This window comes from Lygodium microphyllum, chromosome 1 (assembly GCF_053477565.2).
Source record: "Lygodium microphyllum isolate KBCC chromosome 1, Lygodium_microphyllum_v1.1.10, whole genome shotgun sequence".
Taxonomy (NCBI): domain Eukaryota; kingdom Viridiplantae; phylum Streptophyta; class Polypodiopsida; order Schizaeales; family Lygodiaceae; genus Lygodium; species Lygodium microphyllum.
In genome coordinates this window covers 117,179,975-117,203,680 of record NC_141135.1, presented here as the reverse complement: position 1 = coordinate 117,203,680, position 23,706 = coordinate 117,179,975, and the positions used below count along the sequence as shown (strand labels likewise).

The 23,706-nt window shown below is 39.7% G+C and overlaps 1 protein-coding gene across 1 annotated transcript; it reads left to right on the top strand.

Moving 5' to 3' along the window:
* The first annotated feature begins 356 nt into the window (after positions 1–356).
* On the top strand, positions 357–1,107 carry LOC148041588 (uncharacterized). The gene is made up of 2 exons (XM_087688525.1): positions 357–630; positions 768–1,107. The coding sequence occupies exons 1-2, from the start codon at positions 445–447 to the stop codon at positions 1,020–1,022; spliced, it is 441 nt and encodes a 146-aa protein (XP_087544651.1). The 5' UTR covers positions 357–444; the 3' UTR covers positions 1,023–1,107.
* Positions 1,108–23,706: the final 22,599 nt, after the last annotated feature.

The window sequence follows — 23,706 nt, the reverse complement described above, 5'->3', positions numbered from 1 at the left end:
ATCTTTTTACTTCCCTTGAATAACAAGGTTTTAAAAATATTTGCCTTCTGTTGAAGGTCAAAATGCCTCTAGAAGGGCTCTCCAACCCTTAAGAAGAGTCAAGGTTCCCTCATGTCCTAAGGCCCGTTTCCGATGGACACGTTTTTGTGTTATCGAGGAGCAGACAGGCACGCTGAGGTGTCGGGGTTACAATAAGGCACACGAGAGCACGTCGCGAGACGTGTTTATTCGACGGATGCTTCGGGGGACTCGAGACACAGAGAGAGAAAGAGAGAGAGGTTTCTAAAAACTCTAGAGAGCTTTTCACCCTCGGAGACGTAGTACTGGTGGGAGCGACACCTATAAATGGAGAGCGCAGGCCCGGCGCCAGAGGTAGCACACGCAAAAAACACAGGCTCACGCACAAACAACGCCCTTTATACCTTCAATACAGCAATATTGTCTATGGCAGCCATAGTTGGGCCGTGGGGGGGCTTCGCGGGCGGTAGCCCCTTCGACGACGGTTGGAGCAACGGTGGGGTGTGCAACCTCACCATCTACTACGCGTCCAACAATCTCAATGGCTTTCGAGTCGTGTACGGCAACGGGACCACCGTGTTGCACGGCAATGCCAACGGTACCGCCGCGGAGGTATGTACGTCGTAAAATTACTAGCCAAGTCATGGCGCATTGCTTTGATATTGCTATGCGTTAATAGTGCGCAGTCGTACATCGACTATACGTTCGTTCACTGACGACGTGGACGTGGACGGCTTTGGATATTTTAGGTCGACTTTGGCTCCAACGGGGTCGCAGCAGCTGACATCTCTCTGACCGTGGGTGAGAACAAGAGCATCTTCCATCCCGACTCCAACTACAAGGGAGTGCTAGCGATGGGCGTCTCCTCCGCACATGCACCTCAACTGAAACCCTCTGGCATGAACGGTCACGTTGTTCGCCCACAAATCCTTGGCTTCTTCGGCCGTCAGGGTACCCATATCGATAGCCTGGGCTTCTACATCTCCGATCCCCACTGCAACTAATTTATAAGAAGCCGGCCCGCCTCTTTGTATAACTATGCCCTAGTGGAGGCATGCATGAATAAATAACTTCCGTTGTCGTCTTGTGAATGCTAATTTGGAACTTCCGTTGTCGTCTTGTGAATGCTAATTTGGAATTTCTTCGTTGAGAAATCCTCAATGTTTGAGCCACCGCAACGGGTAGAACATGACAGTTGTCTTTTCACGGTTCAGCGTACCAGAAACTTCTTGAGGAATTAGAGACCGGTCACACCCAAGGCTAGTGCGGGGAGTGGGACCGCACTTCCCCTCCGACCCCCCCCCCACACACACATTGCCCCTACTCCTCTGAGGGTTGCACTTAGTGCAAACAAGGGGAGTGGGGGTTCCTTACCCCTCTCTTCCTACAACTTACACTTGCCAAAAACTGAGTGCTAACAATGGGTTACTAGGATTATTGCATTTCATTGGGGGATGACATGTTTGCACGGATTAGCAACAAGTCAACAGTGCACTTTTGATAGAAAACGTAGGACTCATTTTGTCATTTCTCATGACTAGTATATAGTTGGGACATGGTGCGACCCCCATGTGATACTAAGATCCCAAAAGCCCCATTCGCCCCATTGCCCCTGGGTGTGCTAGGGCCCTTAGAATGGAACCCAAAGATCACATATACTTCAGCTTGCTTTCTCTCACTCACGCTCTCATTTGCACCGACGCACACCACGAATGCACACACATACACACATGAAGAAGTACTAAGAACCCTTAAAAAAGATCATGTGGTCTCCTAGTCCTAAAAATTTTACAAGTCTAATAAACTAGCAATTTACAAATGGAAAATCAAATGTCTTCTTCTTTCTCTTCTTCAGAGGAATTGGCTCATCAAGCACATCACAAATTCGAATGGTGTCAACTATAATCAATCGCTATCCTTAATTTTTTTAAAAGCAACATACCAATCAAGAAAGATCAAATGTTCACAAATTCGAATGGTGTCAACTATAATCAATGGCTATTCTTAATTTTTCTAAAAGCAACATGCCAATCAAGAAAGATCAAATGTTCATCAAAACGAGGGTTTTACATCCCAAAAGATACACCATGTCTTCTCTGGAAGAAACCCCACATCAATTCAAGATCCAAAGACAATCATTTTTTCAATCTTTTCACATTGAGAACATTATTGGCAATACCTCACTCCGTGTTTCCACAAGTAGCGATATACTTACGTACCTTCTGTATGTAGCCTATAAATGAGATATTATTGTGTGTTATAGGGGTTCAATATATGTAAACCCTCTATATCACATGCATTCAAGGTCTTTTTAATAATACCCTCATCTATGAATTTTCTTGAAATAAAACACACCCTTTTTTAGTCAATCAATAAATTTCCCCTCTATATGACACCCCTTTGTACATAAACATTTTATAAAAATAATGTATAATCAATACCTTCTTTTGAGCCCGCATGATGTGCTTACATATTTTTGAGCCACACCCTCAAGATCATGTGTTAGATTAAGGATTTTACATGACCCACCTTAAGTGTATCTTGAAATATATTCATCACATTTGATTTGCAGCATTTGATTACTGCCTCCATTGGCTAACAAGGCCTTTGAATAAATGTGTTATGACTTGTAATGTGCACTATAGGGTAATGCATACTATACCACCCCTCAAAGGCTTGTTCCATGATGTGGCCTTTGCAAAATAGGATTTTAATTGAGCAAATAGCAATGTACATCATCCCCTCATCCCTATAAATTATACCTAGTTTATTGATTCCTTTTGTCTACCTAATAAAGGTGAGATTTACATCGTATAGTGTATTCAAACCCTCTAAAATGCTACTATCTCTTAGAATATTGGAGGGACCCATCGTGTGTAAAGTACATATATTTTTGTGGAAAGAATCCAGGGCATTCCTACATTATATCATGGAGTTCAAATTAGGGAGCACCACGTTACCCTCTTGAGCTTGTAGGCGTTAGATTAGGTCTTAAAGCAACCTCAATTTCTCACTATGCCACTTGATTTGTGAGCCTGTAGCCAACATTCGTTCCATGCATGCATTTCAACCCTGCTTCATAGCTCATCTGATATTTGCCATAAATAAAATGCCTAGATTTTGGGTGATGGAGATGGTAGGAAGGGTGTGCTACTCAATAGTACTTCCTTGTACCCTCTTTCGAGCTCCTAGGGTCCACTTAAGAGAACTTTTCCAACTTTAGGACTTTATGCACTATTCCAATTTAGATTTGCCTCCCATCCAATTAGAGAAGTCTATGCTTCCCTATTCTATAATACAAAAGTTGCTATAGCTCAAGAGGAGCATTTCTAGGGCATTTGTTTGAGACCTACCATTAAAGCCTAAGACTGCCCATTCTATTCCTTATATTATTATTCCTTTAAAATGATATCATTTTAAAGTACAAGGAAATAGTATGTTGAAGTAAATCAATGCATTTTATATACTAAGAAAATCAAGTCTATTTATAAGCATATTTCTACATGTATTCATGGATATTTATGTATAATTATGTCCAATGTGTAGGTGCTTAGAAGTGCAAATAAAGTCTGGAACATGTTTATACATATAACTAGGGTAAAAATACAAATGAGATGCACGTGTATAAATTCACCTATAAACATGGATATAGAGGTGACCTTAAAAATGTTTATGTAATCTACATCTATAGCAAGAATGCATTCACTACGACATATGAGGGATACATCAATGAGAACTAAAAAATGGAATGACATGTAAAAAGGGATTAAAATGTCAAGTCTGATGATCAAAATGTTCATTTATTTATCCATTGGAGAGAGAACCTTAATATGTTTGATGGTAGAGGCACGAAAATAAGCATTGGAAAATATGCCAAGGTATATTCATGCTTACATTGATGCATATATTGACAAGTATAGAAAATTATACTATCTATAACAAAGATATACAAGGATCTATCCCCTTTGTCCACATTTGTTATCTTGTTAGAGATGGACCACTTGTTTTGCAAATATACATAATGCACAATATGATTTGATAACATATTCTCTATGTAATTCAATTCGCACTAATATATATTGGCAAGATACATACAGAAAATTATACTACTGCCCATATGCATATACATAATGCCAAATGTTGCACGTGCCTTGCTAGCACCTATGAAGGTCATACTATAGGAAGAGTCGACTATTGTGGACCATGAGAATCCCCTCATGAAGATGTACATGTTTTTTGTGATTTAATAAGAAGACCTTGTAGGTCCTAGATTCTCTTGATAGCCATTTATATGAACTGGCTTACAAAACATGACATGTTGGCACAAATGAGAATCCTACCAATGATAATATACACTATCACATAGGCCTCCGTGTACATATGTAAGCACCTCATAATTTAAAATACCTTAATCTTAATAAATAACATATTAAACCCTAGCTAGAATATGGTTTTAGTATTATTGACTTACTAGTCTACATTTATAATATTGTTATTAATTTTCTACTCTATACATATTTGTTCATTCATTAGTTCATATGTCATTAGGTATATTCAATAATGTATCTTTTTATTATTCTTAGTTGTATTGAATCTTATATATTTTATAGAAATCATTTGACATATTCAATTTCGTATTAATAGGATCAATTTTAGAGTTAAACTTAATTGATTTACAAGCATGAGCTAATTTAATTACTCTAATCAATCAAATATAATATAACGTAGACAAGGAGACATAGAACTACTTGACTTATAATTGTCCTACAATTAATGTATTGAGGTCTATATGATAATCGACATTCCAAAATTTCATGATTTTTCTAAGTGCATGCAATCATCAAGAACTAATTAAAATTAATTAATCTTCATTTTACCCTCAAACAAGATAAGTCAATATAAATATTACTATGTGGAATAGTTATATTACACCTAAGATTTAATAGTAGTTCACACACTGAGACACACACACAGACACACACACACATTGTGTGTGTGTGTGTGTGTAAGAACACATGAATTAATACTTGCAAAAATTGGAAAGAAAACAAGTTAAACATAGCTACATTGCATAATGATATTGTCAATAAGTAATACAAAAGCATAAAATAGGAAAGAAGAAGAAATGAAAGTGAGTGAAGTACTTAACTCTCAAGCTTGATGTCACCAACAAGACTGAGCAAGAGGTAGGGTAAGTTTCAAGTTTAGATATTTTCAATTAATGTCAAAATATGCATCAATAAAATCATTGATATATATATCAATAGTTTTTCTAAATAGCATCAATATGCACTTTACTATATACAAGGGCTATGTATTGATGCACATTCCAATAGATTCATCTACACTTAGACATACATACCCATGACATGAAATTGTATATAAATTGTGCTTGAATTTTGCATCACAATACCCCCCATATATTATAGTGGTTGTAGTTTTGTATATATATTCACCTACGTAATGTTTATCAATATTATTACTTACTACAAGATATAGGCCTTATATCGATGTTAAAAGGGACCAAAATGTAAATAAAGAAATTTGCCCCTATCATCGCAAAAAGTGTCGTTATTGGCAATGCCATAGAACAATCCGTATTGCTGTCGTTATCAACGTCACTATTTGCATCGGTATCAGCATCGCAACCAATGCAAATAACGATGCTGATAACAACGCTTTGTGACGCTAATAACGATGCCAATAACGATGTGTGCATGTAAATTTGTGACGCTAATAGCGATGGTAACAGAGAAAAAAAGAATTTTGTGGCAGGGCAGCATATAGTACTATGTGCTTTATTTGGGCCATACAAAATAGTTTCGGCACTGTATATAATACTTGTGTAAATAAAGACAAAGTGTACTTAAATCATAACACTGATACATGAAATAAATACATGATCGCATAATAAAAGTGAGTAGTACAATCATGGCAAGATATCACTACTACATAGAAAATGTCTACACAGATCAGGTGACCAAAAAAGAAGGGTGTGTGAGCTCCAGGGATCCAAGGGCAAGCTATACATCCTCGCCATTGGAAAGCTCATCCCGCCGCAAAGAAGCATCGAACGGAAATTGCAAAAAAAGAAACAACTACACATTAGTCCACCATACAATAATGCATTCTAATTAAACATGGTAACTACGCACAAGAAAGATGAGTGACTTACCGGGCCATCGCGTCTATATAATCAGTCGATCAATACCACAGTGAGACCATGCCTCTCTGCATATCGAGTCTCAAGGCCGATCGGATCGCGATTTGTAATGGAGTACTGCAAAGAAAACAAAACACTAACTATTAGAAACATGATTGTCAGTACAAAGGATAGTGCAAAAAAAAGAGCAAGCAAAACAAAAGAAAAACTTACAAAGTCCTCCAGATATGTCCTGTGGCCGCCACTCCCAAGATGATGGACCACTCCGGCCTCTAGACATGCCCTCGCCGCCTCGCGCTGGTTGACTGCAATGTCCTAGATAATCTGTATCCTCCTCCCTCAATCGGCGCCAGTTGTCCACGTCTAGCCACTGTTGAACAGTGCGCGAGCAAGATGAGGAATAGAGGAAGAGAGAGGCGAAGAGAGACACAAGACACCGAAAGTGGAACCCTAGAAGTGTGTCAACTGAGCACACATGATAGGAATATATAGAGGGGACCTGGGGCGCTATATATAGATATAGCTAACACCCCCTCTCAAATAAAGGTCCCTTACTATGGATGAAAAAACCCTTGGGGGCTCAAGGGAAAAACCCATAGCTCCATATAGGCCTACCATTATATTAATATTTAAAATATAAAATTACAAAGTTGAACTTACAAGAGCCTATTCATAGGCATCAAAGGAGCTACATCACTCCTGAATTACAACAGCCTATTTAGAGGCATCAAAAGAGCTTATCACTCCTAAATATACAAAATGTAAAATAAGGATAAGCGACATCACTACAAAAGATAAAATCTCCAAGAAATTCCTACAACTGAACTTGATAAAATCTCGAAGAAATTCCTGCAAGTAAACTTGGGATGTAAGCAATATATATGTCACATCAAAACTTAAATAAAAACGTTACAGTGACATTAGAACAACACCAGGTCTATAGAGACGGTTCGCGACGCCGCTCTATAGACAACATAACACATGTGGGGCCCCATGAACAGAATATAAATAAAACAATTTGTCATCCGCTGGAATATAGATGCTCATCAGTTGGAAAGAATATAAACGAAATAATGTGTCATCAGCTGGAAAGAATATAAACGAAATAATGTATGATCAGCTGGAATATAGACCCTCATCAACTAGAAAGAATATAAACGAAACAATTGAGGGACAATGCAACATACCTTTTTACGAAGCCTTTGTCAAATATCTCAAGCTTCTATGCTTCATCACATGAGGTCTTTGAATCTCCAGACACTCCCCAGGATCTGAGAGGGAGTATTAGCCTGTATTTTGTCAAGCTGGTGCCTCTTGGTTGTGAGCCTAACTGAGACATGGGAGCTCTGACTGTTTCAGCCCATTTGACTGCTTGCACTTGATCTCCTGAGAATCTTGCAGTGTCACGAAACCAGCCTCAGACCACTTCTGAAATAAAACTCAAAATCTGAATCAACCCAGAGATGATATATGCCCAGCACTGACTCTTATTGAACACGTTCCAATATCCAATCACTTTAAAGAAGATGTTTTGAGTTTGTGACCTCGACTGGAGGTTGGTGGAAGAAGTTCATTTTGTTGCTGCTCAGAATTAAAACTCTTCCACTTCCATAAAGCAGGTTTCGGTATCCATCCTTTACTGTAAGGCTTTTGGACCTTGTTAGAACTAAGGACTGGAGATATGGCCTTTGATGGCGAGTTGGAATCAGAACAATGGAATAGGTTCTGATATGCTTGCATCAGTCTACTCAAGAGATGGTTGAGTAGCAGCAATAGCCGTTTCCCGAGATGGTTGAGTAAAATCATATCCCGTGCATGCTGCCTGGTGCCTGTGCCTACTCTAAGCTTCATTTTCAGCTTCTATCTCCATGGCGGGGGGTGCAATAGCATGTCAACTGTGCTGAGAAGTCGAACAAGCTAAAGACTACAAGGCGACAACGAAATTTCTGCACAGCTGGTCGACTGTCTGCTAAGGCCATCGGCCAGATGGAAGCTAAAGACGAAGCTCTCCTCGTACGTATTGAAGAGCAAACAAATAAAAGCAAAGAAAAAGAGGCTCAACCCCCACAGACCCGAAAATTAGAAGCAATGCCCTTGGAGGGAACGGGTTGATTTTCTCGTAGCCATCTGGAGAGAACAGACATCTCTCCGTTTCTGCGAAGCCCTCGACTCGTTCCTGCGAAGAGGAGATCATTTCTTGGATCCCCCAAGCCTGATTTCACAAACCGGATCGTTGATGTCCCTCAAATTATTTTCCTCACGCAGTAGTGGCTGTCAACGCTCCTGAGGCCATGCTTCTCGCAACAAGGACGTCATCCGTTACATCCAGCATTACCTCCACAAACTGCGGATCTCCATCGCTTGACCTACTTCTGGCTCTGGGTGTCACGCTGAATTCCTCCCATCGTCAAAATATAGCACTTCACGTAAAAGGATTCGCTGCTGCTGCTGCTACCATGAAGATGGAGGGGGAGGAGTCGTGGCAATGACCTGGTCACGGGGAACGGCATCACGGCTAGGGGAATAACGGCCATGGAAGCATAGTGAGGGGTTGGCAATATGCTCTGATACCATGTTGAATAGTGTGCGAGGGAGACGATGAACAGAGGAAGAGAGAGGCAAAGAGAGACACAAGACACCGAAAGTGGAACCCTAGAAGTGTGTCAACTGAGCACACATGATAGGAATATATAGAGGGGACTTGGGGCGCTATATATAGACATGCGCTTTATATAGATAGGCGCTATATATAGATATAGCTAACAGCCACTTGGGCTTTACAATCCCACCCTTGAGTGCCTTGCATGCGTCCGATCATCTGTGTGACATATATGCACACATGCACTCTATCATCCAGCCCATAGAAAACCTATCTGTTGTGGCTAGAACTGGAAACTCCTCATGCAAGGATGCTACTATGTAGTCCTTGCTCCCCTCCGATATGTTTTTCCAATTATCTAAGACGTTGTGCCAAAAAACTTATTGGTGCAACTCTATCATGCGAGCCATCGCCCTCCTCCCCTTATCATTCATGATGATGGCTCCTAACCTATCATTGACAAGATAGGCATACCCCTCTAGGGTATGCCTAAGATGGGTCCTCTCCAACTTGCGACCATGCTCCTGGGGCATATCCACGAGACTCCTATACATCCGGTGTACCGACAGGGGTAGTATCTATCGGTATAGCACCCATAGGGGCGCCACCTGCGGACTATTGAGCAAAAGCCAGAGTAACTAAAGTAGACATCCCCATAGGTGTGATAAATCGTGGAGGTGACACAACTCCAGTAGGACGATGAGATGGAGATACCGCGCCTGTGCCTCCACAGCAACCACTTGAGCCATGCTCTCTAGAACCGCCACGAGAGCGAGGAGTAGCACATGTATCCTGTGCCGACCGTGGACTCATTGTCTCCATATCTCTGCAGCATCCCTCTGACCATGAAGCACTCCCTCCCTCTGGCCCAAGTTTGGAGCGTCGACCTCATCTTCTCAAAGTTGAAGCTTCTGATCGCACTGAAGTAGATCTAATAGAGCAGCCTGACAATGTCCGAGATAGCTCCCGATCTGCCATGTCTCTCAATCTCGCCATCTGATCTAGAGATATGCACGTGAAGATATTCTACAACTCCTCATCGCTCATCCCTCGACTCATCTTGATGATCTAAGTATCCACAAAGGTCACCTGTACAGACAAAAAATGATGTGAGCATAATTAATTTAAATCATACAGAGCACGTTAATATAAATCAATTTAAATAATACAAAGCACGGTACCCTTATAAGTGATTAGTCAACGAATTGAGTAAGTGGATGCTCCAAGTATGAAGTATCCTATGGTCCCATGTCAATCGTCTAACACAACTCCGTATATACTGGAAGGTCGATAGACATGTCACCACAAAAGGATGAGTCCACCTCCTTCTCAAAGAATTGTTGGACTCTTGTATTTCCATCATTGTTATCGAATGATGGCTCCTCTACATACTCCAAGCTTTCGGTGTCCTCATCTATGCTCAGAACATTGCTTTGATCATATACTCTCGTACTTCGGAAAGCTGAAGGTATAACATACCACCATCGAGGTTGTCGCGGGTTTGGATAGAAGATTATCTGTTCACAAACACATGCAAGAGAGATTAAACTATTGTGACATGTACCATGCGACCACGCTGCACTATATATTTTGTACTGTACATTGAAACACTCAAATTAGTTGTCGCATATAAAATATAGATATGATAACTTCTAAACACATCATCATCTTTGGACTACATCCCCTCTAGAATTCCAACTCCTCAGTTGAGATCTCTGCCCCTTCTCGAGACGTTGCAATCAAAGCTTCATGCAACCATCGCATTGACATGAACCGTGGCGTCTCCTCCATGCCCTCGAGATATCGAGTCGGTCGATGGCGTGTATTATGTCGAAATTTAGATTGCGCTTCCTCTCTATCTTGCCTAGAGTGTACATGCCTATGACCATTACTGAAGCTATTTTGTATTAGGAGAGTGAGTGGCCTTAGGGGTCCATTCTCTTATGTGAAATAAGAATTAAAGAATGGTATTGCGGCCATTTCTTTCGTCGTTGCTCCTTCTCTATATGGTTTCCTTGTCTCTATCTCTTCCCTTCCTCTCACTCTAATTCTCAAGCACCTCTTTACCCTTTTCTTAATACCTTCCTTTGTGGGGTGCACATATAAGAAGCCATCCACATCTCATGCATTCAAAGGATATTTATAATACTTTGCAAGGGCATCTCATAAATATGTAAGTATATCACATGAGTTCCAAAAAAGGATTCTAACAATTAAGTTTCTACATATTTTATACACATTGAAGGGTACTATATATATATATATATATATATATATATATATATATAATGTTCCATAAAAACCAAAATATATCAATTCATTTTAAACTCTATTTCTACATTAAAAATAGTGATGAGCTTGTTTTGGGATTTTTATCTAACGAGGTATTTAAAAGTCATCTGTTAAGTAGGTGTCGTAGTAATGGAAAGACCCAATGAGCTTAATTTGTGAAATCCTAAGAATTTGGTACTTGTGTGCCATGCAAATTTATTGGAATATCGATCAAAATCCTTAAGGGGGAGCCAACACCTTGAATGATGGAGATTTACACATAGTGGTGTAGGAGTGGGGGTATCATTGATAAAGTCCCATCAATATAATAAAGATGTGGAATCTATTGTGAAAACAGTAGATCAGAATCGCACATCTATGTGTGTGTGTGTGTGTGTGTGTGTGGGCACGCACATGCATGTGTGTGCGTGTTTCCCCCTTTAAAAAAAAAGTGCTTTGCTCTATATTGAAAGGAGAAGGTAAAGACCAACAATTCTCCTTCCCCCCTTCAAAGTTTTCCTCCCTCCCTGCTCCCCAGCATGCCACCCTCCAACTAATGGCCACCTAGGTGCAAGGCCTCTAGCATCTTTATTGACGAGACTTTTAGCTCTATTCGGGTCTGAACAATGTACCATTTGAATATTATAGATCACTAATAATATCACTATGAAAATGAGATGCTATTATTTTTATTGTTGTTGTGAAATTAGCTACTCTACTATGGTACATGCATGCCTTATCTTTGTCCATGGGGGTGAAAACATGTGTGGATGTCCCAAACTAGATGGTGATGAGTGTATGGATGTTATTGAGAACCATGTTGGGAAAATTTTGGGAGCATCCTCTTAATGAAGAGTATCATCTTGATTCATAGAATAGGTGTAAATAACACTCATGAACTTGAACTATCGATGAGACGAACTGTATTGATAAGTGCAATAGTGGCCCTATGATAGAAATCACATTGGTATTATATTATAATTGAAAATTCATGCATAAGATAATAATCTCTATAATTTTCATCATTGATTGGTGTAAAAAATACACAATAGCTACCTATGATTACTATGTGATATCCTAATAGAAAAACATAAGTGGGAATACACACTAGACTTGAGTTGAAAAGCTTGGAAAGTTGGCAATTTGTGTTTTATCTCTATTGGGGAGGGGTTATGGAGTAAATAAGGGTGGTGCTATGGTCTATGGGATTTTTGATTGCTATGGAAAGGGGATTGTTCTCCTATTGGGGTCTTCTTCTAATAGGCATTTCTAGCCCTTTGACTTCAAAAGGGCATATTTGTGGAGAGGTTGGTGGTGAAGGTGGCCTTCTTAGGCAAGGAAAATTTTGAGGTGGCTTTATTTCCAAGCTTTCCAACTCAAGTTTAGTGTGTATTTCCACTTTTGTTTATCTATTAGGATATCACATAGTAATGATAGGTAGCTATTGTGTATTTTTCACACTAATCAATGATGAAAATTATAGAGCTTATTATCTTATGCATGAATTTTCAATTATAATATAATACTAATGTGATTTCTATCATAGAGCCACTATTGCACTTACCAATACACTTCGTGTCATCGATAGTTCAAGTTCATGAGTGTTATTTACACCTATTCTATGAATCAAGATGATATTCTTCATTAAAAGGATGCTCCCAAATTTTTCCCAACACAGTTCTCAATAACATCCATACACTCATCACCATTTAGTTTGGGACATCCACACATGTTTTCACCCCCATGGACAAAGATGAGGCATTTATGTACCATAGTAGAGTAGCTCATTGCACAACAACAAATAGCATCTCCTCTTTGTAGGGACATTATTAATGATCTATAATATTCAAATGGTACATGGTTCAGACCTGAATAGAGCTAAAAAGTCTTGTCAATAGAGATGCTAGAGGCCTTGCACCTAGGTGGCCATTAGTTGGAGGGTGGCATGATAGGGAGGGGGAGGGAGGAAAAATTTGAAGGGGGGAAGGAGAATTGTTTGTCTTTACCTTTTCCCTTCAAATATAGAGCAAAGCACATATTTTTTTTAAGGGGGAAACACACGTGCACACGTGCACACACACACACACATATGTGCTATTCTAATCTAGTTTTTTCACAATAGATTCCACATATTTATTATATTGATGGGACTTTATCAATGGTACCCCCACTCCTACACCACTATGTGTAAATCTCCATCATTCAAGGTGTTGGCTCCCCCCTAAGGATTTTGATCGATATTCCAATAAATTTGCATGGCACACAAGTACCAAATTCTTAGGATTTCACAACTTAAGCTCATTGAGTCTTTCCATTACTACGACACCTACTTAACAAATGACTTTTCAATACCTCGCTAGATAAAACTCCCAAAACAAGCTCATCAGGATTTTTAATGTACAAATAAAATTTAAAACGAATTGATATATTTGGTTTTTTATGGAACATTATATATATATATATATATATATATATATATATATATATGTATGTATGTATGTATGTATGTATGTATGTATGTATGTATGTATGTATGTATGTATGTATATTACCTTTCAATGTATATAAAATATGTAGAAACTTAATTGTTAGAATCCTTTACCCATGTGATATAGTTACATATTTATGAGATGCCCTTGCAGAGTATTGTAAATATCCTTTGAATCCATGAGATGTGGATGGCTTCTTATATGTGCACCCCACAAAGGAAGGTATTAAGAAAAGGGGATAGAGGTGCTTGAGAATCAGAGTGAGAGGAAGGGAAGAGATAGAAACAAGGAAACCATATAGACAAGGAGCAACAACGAAAGAAATGGTTGCAATACCATTCTTTAATTCTTATTTCACATAAAGAGAATGGACCCCTAAGGCCACTCACTCTCCTAATACAAAATAGCTTCAGTAATGGTCATAGGCATGTACACTCAGTGCAAAATAGCTTACAGAATGGTTTCAAAGTAGATGGTCATTGGACCAATGAGATTGGTCCTACTGATGCATGGGTGGTCAAAAAGATTGGTAAGCATGTAGCTACATACAAGTGCATGTGTATCTATATGCATGAATACTTGTATAAGCATATGCACACATATATATACATACACATACAAATAATCATAAGGTTTCTTTATAATGCAATATACTAAGAAAAGAAAAAACAATAATGGCATGCATACTAGAAGGAATAGGCATTAAGTGGCATGATCATAAGCAACCAAAAATTGTATTGCTACATTCCATGATGGTTATCAAAAGTACATAAAAAGTAATAATATTGATAAACATTACTATAGGTGTAATGGAGGGAAATACCTAGTGTCACACTAACCTAGGTATAAAAGGTGTGAAGGATATTGGCATGGTACCAATTTTTAATATACATATGTCCTTTCACCTTCTCTCCTATCCTTGCATGGTGGCTGATAGCCATTTCTCTCTCCTTCTCTCCTCTCTACAGTCTTTCTCTCTCCTCCTACACCTCTTCTCTCTCTTTTGCACCCTCTCTCTCTCCTTTCCTTCTCTCTCTCCCGTCCTCTCTCTTACAGTGGTATCAGAGCCTAGGCTTCTTGATCTCAGTTTGGTTACATTTCAACTAATTTTCCCTATTTCTTTAGTCAGGTCATCTATGGTAGACAAGTATGAGGAGTACAGACTTACACGCAGTAATGCATTAACCAGTGGACATTCCCAAGGAGAAAACACGCTGCATTGAAGGCATTTTCAGAAGTTGAAAGTTGCATCCCGATCACAAAGGAGGAGAGAAACCAGAGCCTGCTGATCATCCGAAGAAAAAGCTTGGAACTCTGAGAAGCAAGCTCTCTTACAGTGGTACAACATTGAAGAATCCCAACAGCCACACCAAATTTCTTACCTCTTTCTATCATACAAAAGTACACCATGGGGCTATAGACAGTAATACCAGCACACAATAAAGGCGCAGCAACGTCCATTGGTAGGCTTTCCGGAACACACAAAGCTGATTTCTCATCCACCACCATGAGATCAGAGTAGCCTCCATAGCCTTATTAAGATATGGCCATAACTCACCTATGAATCTTTTCAACCAATCCACCCTCACATAATCTAGATTCTTGACCCATAAAGGTATATCTGAAAGGAGGCTTTGAAGACTTCTAGAATCTAGCTCGCTCAAAGCTCTTATGATAGGATCCTTGACATCTGAAGGCTGCCCCTAGATGAAGAGGAAGTAGCCAAAGAGGCCAAAAATGGTGCTGAAGAAGCCCATGGGAAGTTAGCAGCTATGGGGGAAGGAAGTGATGACAAGGCTAGGGTTACATAGGCTGAGGGTGGGGAAGAAGGGGAGGGATGGGTGAAGCAAGGAACATGCTATGCATCAATTGTTGTGAAGAGCGCTCTCTTTCTCCCACTTCATATTTGATCATAGGCTCCTAGAGGGGGCTTGGATCCCCACACGACTAGCCTGTGGCCCCACTGTGTGTGAAGGTTACCAAATGCTGGACTAGCATTGCTGCAAAGTAACCTGCCACTGGAATTTTTGGAGCAACGTCAAGTCCTTTTGGAGGGACATCCTGTTGTTTCTCCATTTCGAGCCCAAAGTACTCTTGCTTTTGGGTCATCTTCAGCATTTGAATCTTGAGCTTTTGGTGCCTCCCCTTTTTTGGGCAACGTTGTCGTAGAGTTCGTGCAAGAGCTGCAGAACACGGGGTTCAAGGTACAACAAGGAAAGAGGCTAACCAGAAGATCTCAATAACTCAATATTTGATGCCAAAGATCACTATATTGTTTGTCAAGTACATTACAAAAGAAGAGTCAACATAAATGACAAAGCATGACAATCTGTCCACTGCTTTACAATAAGCGTATGAGCTTGGTTTTTAGGGCACCAAATAATTCAACCAGATTGAGGACTTAGTCATAAACAGCTTGATCAAACTCCAGGTCCAACGGATAAAGCATCTGATAAGTGCATGCATAAGCTCCAGACATGTATACTGCTCAGGTCAGCAAGCTGAAACCTATTGCAGAGAGATGCAGTCCATAATGGCATATAGGGCACACTCTTGCATCCACTGCATCAAAACTTGTATCCATTTTCCTTGTTTGTATGGTATTTGCTATCCTGAAACGTCTAACACGTTCCAAATCCACTCGATTCTTTAAGACTTTCAACACAATCCCATACTCAGCAAGGAGCTCTTGCCACACATTATCAACTGCATCATTACTGTCTTGTCAACCATGGCATGCACTCCTTAGAGTTTGCTTCAAAGCCCCTAATAGAAGCTTATCATGTGAAACAGAGCTTTTACGTTTCTGTTCTTTGTATAGCTTTACTGCATTCTACCCAAAGGGTAGCCAGTCGATAGGTGCAACATTCACAGCCTCCGCACAGTTGAAGTCACATTTAAAACCAGCATGTTAAGCTCTGGGAAATGTCACAACAAATTCACCAGCCCTTTGCACTGTTCTATAAATTGGAACGCTTGTTACCCTCAAAATAGATGGTGATAGCAGGGTCACCAGCTTATGAAGAAGATCAGGTTGTTCTTTGAAAAGATGTGGCAAGTGATGCTTCATAGCTTCCTCAAAGATACGGGCACCACTGCTTGGCACACCATACCACGCCTTTGGAGAGCCAAAGTGCATATAATTCAAGGAATAGAAATAATGATCCTCCACAGCCACAAGTTCAGAAATTCCACCTTTTCAACACCTATTTGGCGTAGCTCCTCTGCTAATTTGCTCTGTGAAGGAAACTCACAGTTGTCTTCCTCTGTCAAGACCTTGATTTGTTGTTTCTAGTCTTTAATACATGCAACAAGATCATAGAGCACCGTAGAAGATGATTTGATTGAATTCTTTGATCTTCTAGAGCAGCCAGTCTCTAGACCCATTAGACCATCCTCATCATTCAAAAATCAATGACTGTCTGGACCTCTGAGTAGCTGAGATCACAACGTCCCGAGGACAGAGGTGCTATGCCTCCTTTATCTCACTCGTTTTTCCTCCTCCTCCTCTTCTGCTGATTCCTCCTTTTTCAGTGATGAGTCGTGGATTTTAGGGGTAGTTCCGTCGATCCAGTAGGGAGGGTTGTCGTGATGTGGATCGTGACTACTCTAGGCATTCAAACATAGTCTAAACAGAACCAACAGATATGGAGCTCGTACTCGAGATAGCTATGATGGAGATGATTATGAATAAAGTAGTACTCTGTAGCCCACTACCTGGCCCTACCAATAAGTCTAATCTTTGTTTTTGAGGACAAAAACTTTATTTTGAGTGGGGATGGATTGTAATGGAGGGAAATACCTAGTGTCGCAATGACCTAGGTATAAAAGGTGTGAATGACATTGGCATGGTACCAATTTGTAATATACATCTATCCTTTCACCTTCTTCACCTTCTCTCCTGTCCTTCCATGGTGGCTGACAGCCATTTCTCTCTCCTTCTCTCCTCTCTAAAGTATTTATCTCTCCTCCTGCACCTCTTCTATCTCTTCTTTCTCTCTCTCCTTTCCTTCTCTCTCTCCCGTCCTCTCTCTTACAGTAGGTAGGTGAATATATATACAAAACTACAACCACTATAATATGTGTGTGTGTGTGTCTATGTGTGTGTGAGTGAGTGTGAACTACTATTAAATCTTAGGTGTAATATAACTATTCCTTATAGTAATATTCATATTGACTTATCTTGTTGGAGGGTAAAATGAAGATTAATTAGTTTTAATTAGTTCTTGATGATTGCATGCACTTAGAAAAAGCATAAAAATTTGGAATGTCAATTATCATATAGACCTCAACACATCATAGGACAATTATAAGTCAAGTAGTTCTATGTCTCCTAGTCTACGTTATATTATATTTGATTGATTAGAGTAATTAAATTACCTCGTGATTGTAAATCAATTAAGTCAAACTCTAAAATTGATCCTATTAATATGAAATTGAATATGTCAAATGATTTCTAATAATAATTAGAATATATAAGATTCAATACAACTAAGAATAATAAAAACATACATTATTGAATATACCTAATGACTTATGAACTAATGAATGAACAAATATGTATAGAGTAGAAAATTAATAACAATATTATAAATGTAGACTAGTAAGTCAGTAATACTAAAACCATATTCTAGCTAGGGTTTAATATGTTATTTATTAGGATTAAGGTATTTTAAATTATGAGGTGCTTACATATGTACATGGAGGCCTATGTGATAGTGTTTATTATCATTGGTATGATTCTCATACTTGTCATGTTTTGTATGCCAGTTCATATAAGGAGCTATCAAGAGAATCTAGGACCTAGAGGGTCATCTTATTAAATCACAAAAAACATGTACATCTTCATGAGGGGATTCTCATGTTCCACAATAGTTTCCTTTAGTATAACCTTCATAGGTGCTAGCAAGGCACGTGCAACATTTGGCATTATGTATATGCATATGGGAAATAGTTTAATTTTCTATATGTATCTTCCCAATATATATTAGTATGAATTTAATTACACAAAGAACATGTTATCAAATCATATTGTGCATTATGTATATTTGCAAAAAAAGTGGTCCATCTCTGACAAGATAACAAATGTGGACAAAGGGGATAGATCCTCGTATATCTTTGTTATAGATAGTATAATTTTCTATACTTGTCAATATATGCATCAATGTAAGCATGAATATTCCTTGGCATATTTTCCAATGCTTATTTCCATGCCTATACCATCAAGTATATTAAGGTACTCTCTCCAATTGATAAATAAATGAACATTTTGATCATTAGACTTGACATTTTAATCCCTTTTTACATGTCATTCCGTTTTTTAGTTTTCACTGATCTATCCCTCATATGTCATAGTGAATGCATTCTTGCTATCGATGTAGATTATATAAACATTTTTAAGGTCACCTCTATATCTGTTTTTATAGGTAAATTTATACACGTGCGTCTCATTTGTATTTTTACCCAAGTTATATGCATAAACATGTTCCAGACTTTATTTGCACATCTAAGCACCTACACATTGGACATAATTATACATAGATATCCATGAATACATGTAGAAATATGCTTATAAATAGACTCGATTTTCTTAGTATATAAAATGCATTGATTTACTTCAACATAATATTTCCTTGTACTTTAAAATGATACTATTTCTAAGGAATAATAATATAAGGAATAGAATGGGTAGTCTTAGGCTTTAATGGTAGATCTCAAACAAATGCCCTAGAAATGCTCCTCTCTAGCTATAGCAACTTTTGTATTATAGAATAGAGAAGCATAGACTTCTCTAATTGGATGGGAGGCAAATCTAAATTGCAATAGTGCACAAAGACCTAAAGTTGAAAATTTTCTCTTAAGTGGACCCTAGGAGCTCAGAAGAGGGTACAAGGAAGTATTATTGAGTAGCACACCCTTTCTACCATCTCCATCGCCCAATATCTAGGCATTTTATTGATGGAAAATATTAGATGAGCTATAAGCAGGGTTGAAACGCATGCATACAAGGAATGTTGGCTATATGCTCACAAATCAAGTGGCATAGTGAGAAATTGAGGTTGCTTTAAGAACTAATCTACTGCCTACAAGCTCAAGAGGGTAATGTGGTGCTCCCTAATTTTAACTCCATGATATAATGTAGGAATGCCCTCGATTATTTCCACAAAAATATATGCTGCTTTACACACAATGGGTCCCTCCAATATTCTAAGAGATAGTAGCATTTTAGAGGGTTTCAATGCACTATAGGATATAAACCTCACCCGTCTTAGGTAGACAAAAGAAATCAATAATAGGTACAACAACAACAATAGGTGATGCAAGCTTCAACTCAAATAGAAAGTATTGTGATGAATGCTTTACAAGCAGTTGAGCGTGAGGTGAAGTTATTTAATGGTAGGAATGTATCTGCATATGTACATACCTATGCTCAGAAGATGGAATTCTTTGGAATGGCTCAATTTGCATGGAGCAAGTATTTTGTACCTGTTACTGTTTATGAACTGAAAGTACAGATTACTGAAATATACTCGTAGGATGCTGACTGGGTATCCTTCAGGAAGACACTCAGGGAAGAGTTTTACATTGAGGACACCAGTTTGATTACACGCAAGACTTTTCAGGAGTGAGTTATACAACCCAATAAGGGTCTTGTCGCTATAGAATTGTTAAGAGAATTTGAAAGTAGATTTGAGTAGTTTGATCTTGTAGAACATCAAGCTCTTGCAAGTTAGAAAATTAAATTGTTTCTATAGGCAGCTGATCCTAAGCTTCAAGAAAATCTCAATGATTTGCTGGAGGATCAAACTATAGAGACAGGTTTGAAAACAGAGTGGAGACATGTCAAGGAAGCTGTTACTGCGCTTGTGAAGAAGCATAGAAGAAGAGAAAGATTGCATGTCTCTAGCTTGCCCACACATAGGGGTCGCACCATGTCCTAGCTATATAATAGTCATGAGAAATGACAAAATCAGTCCCACGTTTTCTATTAGAAGTGTAGTGTTGACTAGTTGCTAATCCGTGTAAACATGTCATCCCCCAATGAAATGAGATAACCCTAATAACCCAATGTTAGCACTCAATTTTTGGCAAGTGTAAGTGGTAGGAAGTGAGGGGTAAGGAACCCCCACTCCCATTTTTTACACTAATTGCAACCCTTAGACGAGTGGGGGAAATGGGGGGGGTAGTGCGGTCCCGCTCCCCGCACTGGCCTTAGGCGTGACCGGTCTCTAATTCCTCTAGAAGTTTCTAGTACGCTGAACCGTGAAAAGACAAATGTCGTGTTCTACGCATTGCGATGGCTCAAACATTGAGGATTTCTCAACAAAGAAATTCCAAATTAGCATTCACAATATGACAAGGGAAGTTATTTATTCATGCATGCCTCCACCAGGGCATAATTATACAAAGAGGCGAGCCGGCTTCTTATAAATTACTTAAAGCGAGGATCGGAGATCTAGAAGCCCAAGCTATCGATTTTGGTACCCTGACGGCTGAAGAAGTCAAGGATTTGTGGGTAAACAATGTGACCGTTCATGCTAGAGGGTTTTAGTTTAGGCGCATGTGCAGAGGAGACGCCCATCACTAGCACTCCCTTGTAGTTGGAGTTGGGATGGAAGATGCTCTTGTTCTCACCCACGGTCAGAGAGATGTCAATGCTGGGGCTGCGACCTAGTTGGAGCCAAAGTCAACCCATAATATCCAAAGTCGTCCACATCCACGTCGTCAGTGAACGAACGTATAGTCGATGTACTAGTATGTACTATTAACGTATAGCAATATCAAAGCAATGCACCACAACTTGGCTAGTAATTTTACGACGTACATACCTCCACGGCGATACCATTGGCATTGTTGTGCAACACGGTGGTGCTATTGCTGTACACGACTCGAAATCCATTGAGATTGTTGGACGCATAGTAGATGGTAGTAGTCGGTATCAGCGTCGGTATTGGCGTCGATATTGACGCTGATAGCGACGGTTTGCAACGAAAATAACAACGCGAGCAGTAAAATTTGCGACGCTAATAGCAACGGTAACAAGGAAAAAAAAAATTGTGGCAGGGCAGCAAGCTGCCCTGCCACATATAGCATTGTATGCTTTATTACAACCATACAAAATAGTATATGCACTGTGTACAATGCGCTTGCAAACAAAAAAAAAGTATACTGAAATCATAACACTGATACATGAAATAAATACATGATCGTATAATAAGCGATTGGTACAATCATGACAAGATATCACTAATACATAGAAAATGTCTACATAGATCAGGCGATCCAAAAATAAAGGTGTGTGAGCTCCAGGGTTCCAAGGGTGAGCTACATATCGTCGCCCCCACTGAAAGCTCATCTCGCCGCAAAGGAGCATCCAACGGAGTCTGCAAAAAAAGAAACAACATATCAGTCCACCATACCATAATGCATTCTAATTAAACATGGTAACTATGGATAAGAAAGATCAAGATGAGTGACTTACAGGGCCACTGCGTCTATACAATCGGTCGATCAATGAAGTGAGACTGTGCCTCTCTGCATATTGAGTCTCAAGGCTGGTCGGATCGCGATTTGTAATCGAGTGCTGCAAAGAAAACAAAATGCTAACTGTTAGAAACATGATTGTCAGTACAAAGGATATTGCAAAAAAATAAAAAAGCAAAACAAAAGAAAAACTTATAAAGTCCTCCAAATATGTCGTATGGCTGCCACTTCCAAGATGATGGATCACTCCGGCCTCGAGTTGTGCCCTCACCGCCTCGCGCTACTGACTCCAACGTCCTGGAGAATCTGTAGCCTCCTCCTTTAGTCGGCACCAGTCATTTGCATCTAACCACTCGGGCTTTGCAGCCCCACTCTTGATTGCCTTGCATACGTCGGATCGTCTGTGTGACATATATGCACCCATGCAATCCATCATCCAGCCTGTAGAAAATCTATCTACTCAGGCTGAAACCGGAAACTCCCCATGCAAGGATGCTACTATGTAGTCCTTACTCCCCTCCGGTATGTTCTTCCAATTATCTAAGACGTTGTGCCGAAAAACTTGTTGGCACAACTGTCTCATGCAAGCCATCACCCTCCTCTCCTCATCATTCATGATGATGGCTCATGACCTATCATCGACTAGATATCCATATCCCCCTGGAGTCTGCCTAAGATGGGTCCTCTCCCATCTGCGTCCACGCTTCTGGGTATATCTAGGAGACCCCTGTGCATCTGTTGTATCGACTGAGGTAATATCTCTCAGAGTGGCATCCATAGGGGTGCCACCTGATGGCTGAGCAAAAGCCGGAGTAACTAGAGTAGACGTCCCCATAGGTGTGACAAATCCCTGAGGTGACGCAACTCCAACTGAACGATGAGATGGAGACACCACATCCGTGCCTCCACAGTATCCACCTGAGCCTGAGCCACGCTCCCTTGAAGGGCCACTAGAGCGAGGAGTTGCACATGTATCCCGTGTCGATTGCGACCCCAAAGCACTCCCTCCCTCTGGCCCAAGTCTGGAGCGTCGAGCTCATCTGCTCAAAGCTGAAGCATCCGATCGTACTGAAGTAGATCTACCAGAGCGCCCTGAAGAAGACCGAGACAGCTCTTGGTCTACCATATCTCTGAATCTTTCAATCTGGTCTAGAGACATGCGTGTGAAGATATCTTGTAACTCCTCATCGCTCATCTCTCAACTCATCCTGAAAATGTCACCTACACAAACAAAAAATGATGTTAGAATAATCAATTTAAATCATACAAAGCACATTAATATAAATCCTTTAAAAAAATATCTCACTTAAAATGTATATCTTATGTACCCTTATAAGCAATTGGTCAATGAATTGAGTAAGTGGATGCTCCAAGTATGAAGTATTCTATGGTCCCATGTCAATCTCCTGACACAACTTCGTATATACTGAAAGGTCGATAGACATGTCACCACAAAAGGATGAGTCCACCTCATTCTCAAAGAATTCTTGGACTCCTGTATTTCTATCATTGTTAGCCGATGCTGGCTCCAAGCTTTCGGTGGCCTTCACCCCTTGCAATATCAACCCCTCTATTTGCATATTATCTTCATCTATGCTCGGAACATCGCTTTGATCATATACTCTTGCACTTCGGGGAGTTGAAGATATAACATACTACCATTGAGGTTGTCAAGGGTTTGG

Coding starts and splice junctions, on each gene's coding strand:
- LOC148041588 (XM_087688525.1), top strand. CDS start 445: ATGGCAGCCATAGTTGGGCCGTGGGGGGGCTTCGCGGGCGGTAGCCCC. Junction 631..767: donor CCAACGGTACCGCCGCGGAG/GTATGTACGTCG, acceptor TGGATATTTTAG/GTCGACTTTGGCTCCAACGG.